This window comes from Alternaria alternata (genome assembly GCF_001642055.1).
Source record: "Alternaria alternata strain SRC1lrK2f unplaced genomic scaffold CC77scaffold_1, whole genome shotgun sequence".
Taxonomy (NCBI): domain Eukaryota; kingdom Fungi; phylum Ascomycota; class Dothideomycetes; order Pleosporales; family Pleosporaceae; genus Alternaria; species Alternaria alternata.
In genome coordinates, this window is record NW_017306190.1 from 794,862 (window position 1) to 807,383 (window position 12,522).

The following is a 12,522-nucleotide window of genomic DNA, read 5'->3' on the forward strand; positions in this document are numbered from 1 at the left end:
TATTGTGGCAAACATTACTAGTTCTATGCTGATACCTCGGTCTTACCACCAGGAACGATGCGTGTATTAAACAGATGAGAAGAGCAATGCAAGGCTTGAGCAGATGGCATCTTTATTATGCGTTCCCGTTGAATTCTCACAAAGTGAAAACAGTCTGAGATAAGTAAACAATAGGAGAGAAAAGGCAACAGCTATCAATGCGCGAGCTCCGTCGCATATCCCTGGCCTGTTATTTATGCACATGTTCTGTTTTCCTCTCGTATGAGGTGTAGAGTCAGATAAAGATAAGGATGCGTAAATCAGAGGCAATGAAGTAGGCGATCTGGCAGATAAGGCGTGATGGAGTTGTCAGTATTTGAAGCTGGTGGTGATCGTGGTACCACTACCTTCAAGAGAGAAACTGACATAATAAAGCCTGTTAAGACCTTCTTAGATATAGATAGTGGATCCAGAAGTCTGCAATACTATTCATCTTTCTAGAATTTCTTCTTAGAAGCTAACGTAGGCGGTAAACTAGAGCATGTTGTTCCTATACCCGTTTGAGTTTTCTATTGTATACGGTGGTACTATGACTACAAGGGCACCGGAATCGACGGGTATCACGAAATTGCCTGTTTGGGCAGTCGTTAGTAGTAGACGTCATTCCAGAACAACGTAAACAGGGAAGCTGAGATTTCAAGCGAAAACAGTGAATGGAATCGAAGGGTACATTTGCGACGGCGGTTGAGACATGGATTGCTCCATAAACCAGGTTTCTGATTACGCAAAAATTGCTCCGATCAACACTTTTACCAACAATTACCTGTCCAGACGATAGATACTGGCGAACCTTGAGGGTAGTGACGTTAACAGATACTTGGCAAACAAAGCAACATCAGCTACCTAGTAGGATACGAACCTTGAATACAGATCCCTTTGTCACACGCAGGACAACGAGGTACCCGAGAGCCGCGATTGTATTCACTGAAAAGCCACTATGATCGATAGACAACCTAACTTACCTATTTGGGTAGTGTCTGCCCAGCAAATCTCATAGATAAAATGCTTGTGCATGAAAAAGCAAATATCCAGAATGTGTTTAAGATGGGTAAAAGTTGGAGAATACCGTGCCGTAAGCTCCGCGATGACTTTGCCACCTGAGCAATGAGCTAACGATGTCTAAAGTAGAAGGAGCAAGACTTCGAAGAAAAGTATCTTCTGGACGTAACTAGTACCTCAGAGCTAGAAAGGGACGAGTGTACTCTGAATAAAGACGACCAGCAAAAGTCCATCTGTTCATACCAATCAGCCAGCACAACATACAACAAGAAACAAGCATTGGCTAGACATCTAGGTGGTCGTTCAGTCTCTCTTGGCCGCATCATAAGTATATAAACACGGAAAGGGTCCGCGGACTCTTCGACTGCGTCACGGCCGTGCATTGCAAGCGTGGCGGCTTGACAGATGAACTTGTGGTTGACTATTGATTGCGTAGGGCATGGTCTCATCGACACAAAAGTAGAGCTATTGCCATATCTTTCCTCTCCGCGACTTGCAGATACTTGCAAAGATACCGCGAAAATATCTGTCCTATTGCGGTTGATATAAGCCCCCGTTGAGCCTAGCAGCATGATATCACACGCACGCCAAGACGCTAGAGAGAAAGCGGGGATCTTGGAGGGAAAGAACCATGCATATGGGTATGGAACGACAACGACATCGCGACACGTTCGTTTCGATGTGAAAAAGAAAGAGACTCATGAGGACTACAACACATTGATTGGATGGGATGATCTCCGTAAGCTCGACTTGATTCCGCGTTGAAGACGACCGGCTAACATGTTCAACGCAGTGCCATGGCAGCGAGACAACGAATTCATCCTTACATCTCATCGGTATGATCCCAATTACACCATTAAAGAAGTAGCACCTACTGACAACAATTAGGCGAGCAACATTTTCGTACCTCCGCTCCCTGAAGAGCGCCCTTGAGGTCCACAATGAGACGGTGAATATCTGGTCTCACGTTCTGGGTACCGCCGTGTTCTTCTTCATCACAACCATTTTGTACTTTCCCACACGTCAGATTCGTGACGAAGGAGACAGTACAAATGGCGATGACGAAGCAATCTACGTCTACTTCGGTTCCGTCATAGCTTGTTTCTTCTTTTCGTTCATGTAAGTGCCTCTTAATCCCACATCCACAGCTCTTCATACAAAAGAACTGCCGAGAATAACGATTGATAGTCACCATATATTCCTCGACCACAGTGAGCAGGTTCGCACTTGGACGGGCCGATTCGATTACCTTGGTATCGTAATTCCACTCTATGGTACGACCATCGCCAGTACGCACTTTGGTTTTCACTGCAAACCCTCATTGCAGGAAGCCTACAGTGCTTTCGCTACTGTGACAGGCCTTGCCTGCGCACTCACAACTCTTCATCCGTCTTTCTCTGGTCCCCAGTCCCGCCATGTCCGCACTACGCTTTATCTCCTTCTAGGATCATCATCTTTCCTTCCAATCGTCCATGGGATCTACCTCTTTGGTGTAGAGAACATGAATCGCAGAATGGGGTTGAGCTATTATCTTGGGTTGGGCCTGTGCCATGGTACCGGAGCCATGTTGTACGCCGCGAGAATTCCAGAGAGATGGCTTCCGAGGCGTTGCGACGTAGTAGGAAGTAGCCATCAAATCATGCACGTGCTAGTTGTGTGTGGTGCGGCGACGTACGGAGTGGGCGTCCTCGCGTCGAAGAGGTATTGGCAGACGAGAGGATGTGAAGTGTAGGTGTGAAAGTCACACAGATCTCGAGCCCTCTGCTTCTCGTTAGCGGCTACCCTCTCAAAGTACACTATAAAAACAACAGAATCGCGACACCAAATTCGGTTAATATCGACTCGAAACTACGAGCAACAAAGCAACGAAACGACTGAGTGCCACTGTCCCAGGATGAGTGCAGGATCTCCGCGGGTGAGGCTCAACAGCTGCAGCTGAACCCACTGTGGGGCTTACCCACAATCTGCGCTACAATATACTTTCTCAAATTCTCGGAGAAGCTTCATCTTGATGCCAAAGCTGAGCAGTTGAGATGACTTCTCCGGCCTTTCTCTCCGATGTCGCTTCAGCAGCGGCGGTACTGTTCACATGCCAGTACCTAGTTCCGGATGCTCCACCTGTGTAAGCTCTCGAAGATGCCGACGACCCCCAAAATCTGTTGCGATGTCACGATGATCCAGAGGCGGTCGCAAAGTGTCGACTGGCCTTGGCATAAAGAAAGTCAAATACCGTGATTACAAGAAAGCGATGACGTTGCCATGGATTTAAGACACACCCAAGATGATATACCCTTCAGGATCATCGGTGTTCTCCAAGTCCCCTCGTGCATACTCCGTGTTCCCGGGGCGAATCCGCAGTCATGCGAGATAAGACACTGACTCCTCCATTGATTGGCTCAAGCGCGTTTCACAAGCACTCCGCCATCGTGATAGGAGCCGATCGACAAAAGGAAGAGCGATCTGGAGGACAAATTGACAGATGAGAATTGTGCAACATGCAAATGCCTCCACCTGCTTAGTAGAGTTACGGTTGTACCAGCCGGTTGTCGCACCGCATACAAGGGAGAAATTGAAGAGGTACGCCAAAGCTTTCCACTGCTCTACAGCCTACAACAGCACTAATACAATTATTATCTATGTAGATATTAAGACTCAAAGTCTACATTAACTTAACATATCTAGTTTTATCCTATAATGTACTGTTGTAGACTGCAGTAGGGACGACTACTTACTCCCGCTCCTCGGAATTTCCCTTGTATACGGTAGCTGCTTATCGGGCCACGTCTCCACACGCACGCGGCAGACACACACGACACTCATCACACCAAGTTTACAAAATCATTTGAACACAAAAACAAAGTACATGTTGTTAATTCAGATGAGGTCCAGGGCTGACGTTTTAAGCTAGTGTTATTCGCTGGCAGCACTTCCAGATGCTCTTGCGAGCGCCACCAGTTCGACACGTCTTGGTGTACTTATGCTAGGAACAGGAAGTTGTCGAGACAGAAAGCTATTTGCGACACAGGCATTTTGTCAAATACTGACCGCGGAAAAGCAGCAATTCATATTATCTTGAGACGTTCTGATAAGGATCCTTGTTCGCCTCGACTACTGTGAGTCTAGTCTCTCGCCTGGTTAGCGCCAAGAGATAAGAGAACGCCTTTGCCGTCCCCCACCATCCCGCGTCAAACCTCACTCCAGCGAACCACGACTCGTCGAATTGATATTCAGCCTCTTGTGCTCCAGCTTAGCCAGTCGACGATGAGATTCGATTCGCTGCAAGAGTATGTGGATCCCAAGTTAACGCCCCAGTGCTCATCGGAGGCACCCTTTATACCCGAGCACGCGGCAAAGCATACTTTCTCCGAAGCATTGGGCTCGCAGCTGCTAGGTGTCGCCAACGAAGATAACGAATTCGCCAATATTACTGCATACAGGCACGGAGAAGTCTGATCTCACTTGGCCTGGGGAACGATTTACGCCACAACCTTAGCTGTGCGTCACTGTGCTTCACCGCGGAAGTACCATCTTTGGGAGTTTCTGTATCATTCTATATAACCTCTCGACTTCCGTTTGGAGTTGCAACTCCAGCAAGCGTCCGCTCCCGTTTCCTCGACCGTGCCTGTGAAGCATCACCAGCTGGTCATCCTTGTCCCATTCTCTCCAGAAACACTAGCGACCCAGCAGGATCAGACCCTCCAGGTCGTGTTCTTTATCATGCCGTTCGCAATTAGCATGCTCTGGTCGGCACCAGAGATCAACCCCTACAACAAGAAGGCCACTTCCATCCCTGTCCTAAACCCCATTAACAAGTATGGGCGTGTGTTTTTCTTCTCTTACCTGGGTTTCTTCATCGCGTTCTGGTCATGGTAAGTCCTTCCCCACATGTGGATCTTTTCTACTGGAGCATGCTAACAATGTACAGGTACGCGTTCCCACCTCTGGTATGGTCACCCGCATCTCACGTCACTGTGCACATCAGTCCGACTAACACTTCCACAGCTGAGTAAGAGTATCAAGGCGGACATGCATTTGTCGCAGAACGAAATCGCCAACTCCAACATCGTCGCGCTATGTGCAACACTACTGGTCCGCTTCATTGCGGGACCTATGTGCGATCACTTTGGCCCACGCATCACCTTTGCATCGCTGCTATTCGCTGGAGCTATTCCAACCGCCCTTGCTGGCACTGCTCACAATGCAACGGGTCTTTATTTTATCCGTTTCTTCGTCGGTATTCTTGGAGGAACTTTCGTGCCCTGCCAAGTTTGGACTACTGGCTTTTTCGACAGGAACGTCATTGGAACTGCCAATGCTTTGGTCGGAGGTTGGGGTAACTCTGGTGGTGGCATCACATAGTAAGTGCCACGTTATAATCTACCAAGGCTTTCACTAATGCCTTCCAGCTTCGTTATGCCCGCCATCTACGATTCTCTCAAGGCTGACCAGGGTCTCTCCTCTCACGTCGCATGGAGAGTATCCTTCATTGTTCCCTTCATCATGATCACAGCCTGTGCCCTCGCTCTTCTACTGCTGACCGATGATACGCCTACTGGAAAGTGGTCTGAGCGTGGTGCTACCGTCGTGTCCAATGCAGACCAGACAGTGGGCCACCACGCGTCTGTTGTTCCTACAACTGGAGCTCTGGACGACAAGCCTGCGACTACCGGGTCGATCTCCTCTAGTGACGAGAAGAAGCAAGAGCGACCAAACTCCGATGTCGAGTCCGGTCGCGGCGATGTCCAAATCATGGACGAGTTCCAACACGAAGTTGTCGTCAAGCCTACTTTGAAGGAAGGACTCAAAGTCATGTTCTCGCTCCAAACACTGATGCTTTGCTCGGGCTACTTCTGCTCCTTCGGTGGTGAATTGGCCATCAACTCCATTCTTGGTGCCTACTATTTGAAGAACTTCCCCTACCTTGGTCAAACGCAGTCTGGACGATGGGCAGCCATGTTCGGTCTTCTGAACATTGTTACCCGACCACTCGGTGGCTTTATCGCCGATCTCATCTACAAGGTCACCGGCCGCAACCTTTGGGCGAAGAAGTTCTGGATTCACTTCGTCGGCGTCATGTCTGGAATCTTTTGCATTGTGATTGGTAAACTAGACCCACACAACTTGAGCGAGCTGATCGGTCTTGTCGCTGTCATGGCGATCTTCTTGGAGGCTGGTAACGGTGCCAACTTTGCACTTGTACCTCATATCCACCCTCACGCTAATGGTATATCTATTCCCTCACCATGACATGGAAAGCTTACTAACTATTCGAAAGGTATCCTTTCTGGTATTGTCGGCGCGACTGGTAACTTTGGCGGTATCATCTTCGCCATTATCTTCCGCTACCACAAGACAAATTATGCGCAAGTGTTTTGGATTATTGGCATCATGATCATTGTGCTTAACTGCATGTTCATGTGGGTAAAGCCTATTCCCAAGGGGCAGATCGGTGGTCGTTAAGGTCCATTTATGTTTTGTGTTTGTTGTTTAGCGTCTCGTACATATGATACCTCTATTGATCGTACTTCTACAATTTCTAAAGTATAAAAACTAAAATCTTTTCATGGTGAACTATTCTTGTCAATTCTTTATGCTCACTCTTGGTGTGCGCAATCTTCTACCGTTTCTGTGATGCTCACCGTACCGTTTACTCAATCGAGAACACTATCAGTCTGTGAGCATATCGACATGAAGGTTGCAAGGACTGTAAAAAGGATTGCGTTCACCAGCTCGCTCATCAAGACCCTGGTGAAGCCAGAGGCAAGAGCAAAGGTAGAGACCATCACTGCCAAGACTGCACAGAAGAGCGAGCTCTATTGTCAAATTCACGAGACCGCTGCTCTAACAAATCCCTATCTAGCCAGCGGGGACCTCTATGTCTTGGGGATGCAGAAGTTGGCTTACCTGGAAGTCAAGCAATCGCCGTCGCACGTCTTGCTATCTTGGATAAGTTGGATATTGTGTGAACCGGTGGTTGGTTATCTATCTTTTCCGGACGTGGCAGACCGTCTTATTACAATTTGGATAATGAGTCCTCTTGGCTCGCTATGCGGCACAAAGTCAACCGAATCAGAAACTTAGCCGGAATGAGGCACATCTCCGCTTGCTACCCTGAACGTAATATTCACCCACACCCTCTATGCTTCGGCGTATCGTCTTAGACGATAGGACCAAGCCGTATGCTGTACACCTCTTAATCTTCGTCATCGTCGTCGTCGAGACTATTCATGCATTCTCTCGGTAGCTCAGAGAACCTGCGCAATCTTCAGGGGAAGTCGGTTCCAGCTACAGCGACCTCTTCAACGACTAAAGGAAACATTTGAGCGACGTTCAATTTAGTAGTATCAAGGTCAGTAGTTGCTGCTAGTCGAGCTATCACTACCTCTAGGGTGTCGGCGATTAATTGTGATCCTCTATAGTAGCTCTTCAGGAACTCCGTGTCTCTCAGATTTGTCCATAAATAGCTTCTCGCTCTTGAATAACAGCTTTCAGCACTTAGCGTACAGTTGTAGCTTCTTCTGCTGTATCCGTATCGACCGTCTCGCCAATTTGCATCTTCATGTCCTCTAACAGCCCGGGCAGCTCCTTTTGAACCTGTATTTTAACAGCGTGTCGGAGAAATCAGGTTGATGCGACGACGAACGCTCGACTGTATTGTAAAGGTACATGCATGTCCAGTTGGGCCACAGGATCAGAAAGTCTAATTACCTTATATAATGTTATTTCGAGTTCGATGAAAGGCCTCCAAGTATCCCATTCAGATGTAGTACCGCATACAAGATGAAGATAAAATAGGTACAGAGACACTATGCTTTGCCTTGAAGCCTACATTAATTTCCAAAAGAAAACCTTATAAAGACTAAAAGTATTGTAGGCTTCTAGACTGTTTATGTCTATACTATCACTCTTAACATACACTATTGTAGGAGGAGAGATAGGATGTACTCTAACGTGTCGTTTAACTCTTGTTACTTACTTTAGTGTCTTTCACGGCCTCTTTTGCCCTGGTTTGGTCGGTGATAACGTGACCACTTAATAACATGCCGAGCGACTTGTTACGCCTTGGACCACCGAGCATCTCCTCTAGCGCGCGTGGAGAATATGGCGAGAACCAAGGCTTGGGGCTGTGCAATTTCATGCCAAGTGCGCTTGACTCAATACGTACTAGACATGGAATTGCACTTTCGGTGTCGGTCAGCTGAACCCCTGTTTACTTTTGCACACCGCAACCTTCATGCGTGTCGTTATAACCGCAGCATATATCCAGAATCGCACAATGGCTTCTCTGGAACAGAGATCGATCTACCTGGCTCCAGTAGCAAGTTCATACAAGCCGAATACTCTCACTAGGCAGCCACGCGCGCACCGCAGCTTTTCCGATCGCACTTTCGCACTTTAAATGTGCACATTTAACAGCACGTAAAAAGGTGCACTTTGCAGTCGCAACATTATAAAAGATGACGAAGGACTGGGATTTGGTGCAGGATGTGATCAAGGAGCTTTCTTTTGTGCAAAAAAAGCCTTTGGAAGAAGTCAAAGAGCTAATGGAACGCAAACACAAGTTTCGGGCTTCGTGAGTGTTCGAAGAGATGGAAATATGCTGGCATTATTGCTAACAACTAGTATAGAACGCGAGCCTATCGTATGAAACTGAAAGAATGGGGTATCATGAGGCACAAATCGCGAAAGATCACAAGACAGCGTCGTGAAGCGCGACTACCAAACGAACAAAGTTCAAGCGAGACGGATCAGCGCAACAACGAATCCGTCGAGCCGGCTGAAGTTATCACAATAGAACCTGAGTCTAGGGAACATTGCACGAGGACTGGGGGCTGGCAGGTGGTGGCTAGTCTGCCGGCTTTGATTGCCGATGGAGCTGGTACCGTTGCGGAGCCAACTTTTCTGGGACTATTGAATCAGCCACAAGAGTACGGAGATCCCTGGTCTTCTCCATGTTTGCATTGCGTGCTCGCTAACCATGCAGTAGCCTGCAGCCATCGTTCGAGGAGACATGGTCGCACGATCCTGCGCAATCTTCAGATATAGTACTGGACATGGTTGGTGCAGTCTTGGAAGGCAGTCTACAAAAGCTCGAGAAGCTTCTTGTCGGTAACGTTGATCATATCAACGATCCCATAGGTCTGCCTTTCGAATCAGGTGCTCGATTTGCTGACCATCCTGCTTTGAACGAGATGGTCATACTCCAACACCCGGATCAGACCTTGTTCGATATCGCTTGTGGCATGCCTTGCGGACCGATCATATGGGTCTTGTTCGCTTACGGTGCAAAAGGCTCCAAACACCCACTCGGAACAGACTTAGCCTTGCACAATGCTATCAAGAACGGCAGAGCTTATACTGTTCAGGCGCTGCTTCAGCCGGGTCGCTCAGACGTTAACGGGCTTCCAGGCTCGAGCTGGAGTCCTTTACGTCAAGCAGTATTCTGGAACGTTCCCGATGTTGTCCAGATCCTTCTTAACCGAGGTGCAAAGGTCGATGATGCTGGCCCTGCACCTGGAAAACCCGGTGTTCACACGGCATTACAACTATGCTTATTACATAGAATGAACACTTACATGGATCCCGCCGCTCGGAAAAGCTGCCATATGATTATGGATATGCTTCTTAGCGCTGGAGCGGACATTCATTGCAAGCCTCCGGAGCTCGTCATTCCGTCGAATTTTGCCATGTTCGTCAAGCCATGGGAAAATCGTCCATACTGGGCTTTTGAGCTCTCGCCAGATGAGCTCGACTGTTTTCGAATGTTCATTAGCAAGGGCGCTGAATTCCCATCACACTTCCAAGGGTACCCCTGCGAGTCTCCCTACAAGCATACGTTTGAGCACCAGGCGCTGTGGCATTCGACTCCTACTTTTGCGAGATGGCTTATTGATAGTTTCATGCCGACACCCATCAATAATGGCAGCTCCCTCCTATATGAGATATTGGGCTGCTGTCCAAATGAGAAACGACATCCCGCCGATACTTTACGCGACATTCAAGTGCTCCTTCAAAAAGGCGTAGATCCAAATCGAGCCGCGCGAGACAGCATCAGCCCTTTGCGTAAGTGCATTACGGATTGCCCTGCCGTAGATCTTGTTCCACGTCTCCAGATGCTTCTCGATGGCGGCGCAGATCCTGAAGCCGAAGATGCGGATGGCGTCCAGCCGTTTGTTCGAGCGGCAGAGACATTCGAAGAGCCGCTTCTTTCCAAGGTCATGTCAGCGCTGGTGTCGAAGATTCCAGGAAAACAAGTACGACACATTAATGGTATCTCACATACATGGGCCGTAGGCCACTTCCCAATCTCAGAAACGCAGACATACGATCAAGTCATGGCGTGCACACGCCAAACGGGTGACTTTATGCTCAACATGCGGACGATGGTTCCGGAACACATTCAAAGCATCTTCCAGCGAGCTTACTTCGATGTCGTAAGCAAATACTTCCTAGACACGATGACCAAGGTGGCAAAATCCAAGATGCTGAGCTCGAAAGAGAAGGACGAGATCGTTTGGATTGTCTCGATGCGAGATGGAGTCGATCTCCCAAATTACAACTTCGACCAAAAGCTCGTCATTGCGTTGCTGGACCCACAACCAATACCAAGCGTGATGCTTGGGTCAGAGAATGACCCTGGGAGGACTGCCTCATCGAATTCCAATTCAGTGAGCGCTGCAAGCTCTCCAGCATCTAGCGCTACGATCACTGGAACAGCCACAGACTCTGGAGTTCATACCCCCTTCCAATTCAATGCTAGCAAGGCAACAACCAGAAAGGACCCCCCAATATCTACTGAATCGCCTGAATGGATTGACGACTTCTTTGTGGCATCTACGACGCAAATCCGATGGCGCGACCCATGTGCACCACCCAAGCCAGGGGATATTCAGAAAGCTACAGCAGTCGTTTTAACATGCAAGTGTACAACTTGTAATGACGGAAAGCTTCTCACGAAAGGTGAGCTGGAAAGGCACAAGACTGAACACGAACATACGGCGGACTGCGACATAGTTGGTTGCAAGAGGCGCTTTTGCATCGAAAGACGAACTAGGGCAAATGGTGTGAGATGTCAAGATCATTTGTTCGGTGGTTGAGAATCGCCATTCAATTAAAGGCACAGTAATACATATGCAAACACGCTTCTTGTATCCTCTAGCATTCCTTCCCCTTACAAGCCACTGAGACCCAGCGCCAAAGCAGCAAGCAGACTGTTTAGCAGCGCAATAACGCCCGCCAACACAACATTAAGCACCAACTGTACCGCCAAGATCAACAAACCCAGCGCACTCGTCAACGGGTTGATGAAAATCAATAGTCCAGCGAGACCCAGAATTGCAACGGCAGCCGTAATCGTAGCGAAAATCTCAACGATGATGAGAGCAAGGAGAGCGCCCACAGCAATCAGTTGGCGCTTCTCTTTGGGCTGAGACGCGTCGACATCGGTGGAGGAGCGCTTTTCGTTTCCGTTGGCTGGCACCATAGGCTGTGTGGCGTTCGCAGGAGCGAGTTCGCGGATCTCAGACGTGGTGGAAGTAATAGCCGCGGTGATCTTGTTGAGTTGCTCGCCTACTTGGGGGATGGCGGCAGTCTTTTCAAGAATAGAAGAAGAAGTCGAGAGCGGAGCAAGGGTAGCATTGATGGCTCCCGTGTAGATTTGTACAGTGGCGAAGAGATCGGTGAGCAGGGACTCTACACTGCTTTCTTGACGCTTCTGTTGTACAACCGGGCTAGCAAGGGACAGGCCACTGAGGGCGAAGACGGCGAGGTGGGAGAAACGCATTTTGGAGTTGTGTATGAAGTTTTTTTCGAATTAGGAAGGGATGTTAAAGAAGCGGGTGGCGAAATATGCACAGGAAGGTATTGAGCGAGTGGGTCGTGATGAGTCTCAACTAGAAAGGAGGACAATACTCTTATATGCTTCCCACCTCTAGCACTCCAAACTTGTTTATACATGGCAGATGTTGACTCTGAGTTTCGCAAGAGCAATGCTCGTCATCGTCAATTTCCCAGGGTGAAGGAAGCTCGAAATGGACATAGTCCGGGTATGCGGTTCGGACTGTTTTCTCGATGGGGAGGGATGATCGTCATAGGCGGACCCAGATCTATTGATAATACTTATCCTTGCTGTATATCACTTACACTCGCTTCGCTTCTGAAAAACCGTTCCAGGACTACGATGCATTACAATTGCTAGAACATGCAAGTACAGAAATGCTGCGATGTCGTTCCTGTTGAAGAGAGAGAAAATGCTAGCTTCTGCTCTGTGTTTTAATGACAGTAAGTGCAAGTGTGAAACTCGCTGCAGCACGTGTACGTTTTTTACTTGGACCAGTCAAAACACGTTCAGGGCCAAATCATGGATAGTGAAGACGCTTGTAGCCGGTATCCCGCAAGCGGTGGTTTGATCTAGTGCCGTATACATCGTGTACGCCTATTCCGCGGATGTCGCCCCTTGTCAGCCACGCTAGTCAGACTGCGAAA

At 48.4% G+C, this 12,522-nt stretch overlaps 4 protein-coding genes across 4 annotated transcripts; 3 read left to right on the forward strand and 1 right to left on the reverse strand.

Moving 5' to 3' along the window:
- Window positions 1-1,608: 1,608 nt before the first annotated feature.
- CC77DRAFT_924016 (HlyIII-domain-containing protein) lies at window positions 1,609-2,770 on the forward strand (the record flags this gene model as incomplete). Its single annotated transcript, XM_018533781.1, has 4 exons — window positions 1,609-1,777; window positions 1,832-1,874; window positions 1,927-2,157; window positions 2,227-2,770. The coding sequence occupies 4 exons, from the start codon at window positions 1,609-1,611 to the stop codon at window positions 2,768-2,770; spliced, it is 987 nt and encodes a 328-aa protein (XP_018391380.1).
- A 1,985-nt stretch (window positions 2,771-4,755) lies between these two features.
- On the forward strand, window positions 4,756-6,498 carry CC77DRAFT_1056077 (high affinity nitrate transporter NrtB; the record flags this gene model as incomplete). Its single annotated transcript, XM_018527879.1, has 5 exons — window positions 4,756-4,907; window positions 4,964-4,982; window positions 5,041-5,396; window positions 5,445-6,262; window positions 6,314-6,498. The coding sequence occupies 5 exons, from the start codon at window positions 4,756-4,758 to the stop codon at window positions 6,496-6,498; spliced, it is 1,530 nt and encodes a 509-aa protein (XP_018391381.1).
- A 1,997-nt stretch (window positions 6,499-8,495) lies between these two features.
- On the forward strand, window positions 8,496-11,135 carry CC77DRAFT_924635 (hypothetical protein; the record flags this gene model as incomplete). Its single annotated transcript, XM_018533815.1, has 3 exons — window positions 8,496-8,611; window positions 8,667-8,966; window positions 9,026-11,135. 3 exons carry the CDS (start codon window positions 8,496-8,498, stop codon window positions 11,133-11,135), a joined length of 2,526 nt encoding a protein of 841 aa, XP_018391382.1.
- A 23-nt stretch (window positions 11,136-11,158) lies between these two features.
- Window positions 11,159-12,018, reverse strand: CC77DRAFT_1015299 (hypothetical protein). The gene has a single exon (XM_018523991.1). It carries the CDS (start codon window positions 11,819-11,821, stop codon window positions 11,210-11,212), a length of 612 nt encoding a protein of 203 aa, XP_018391383.1. The 5' UTR covers window positions 11,822-12,018; the 3' UTR covers window positions 11,159-11,209.
- Window positions 12,019-12,522: the final 504 nt, after the last annotated feature.

Coding starts and splice junctions, on each gene's coding strand:
- CC77DRAFT_1015299 (XM_018523991.1), bottom strand. CDS start 11,821: ATGCGTTTCTCCCACCTCGCCGTCTTCGCCCTCAGTGGCCTGTCCCTT.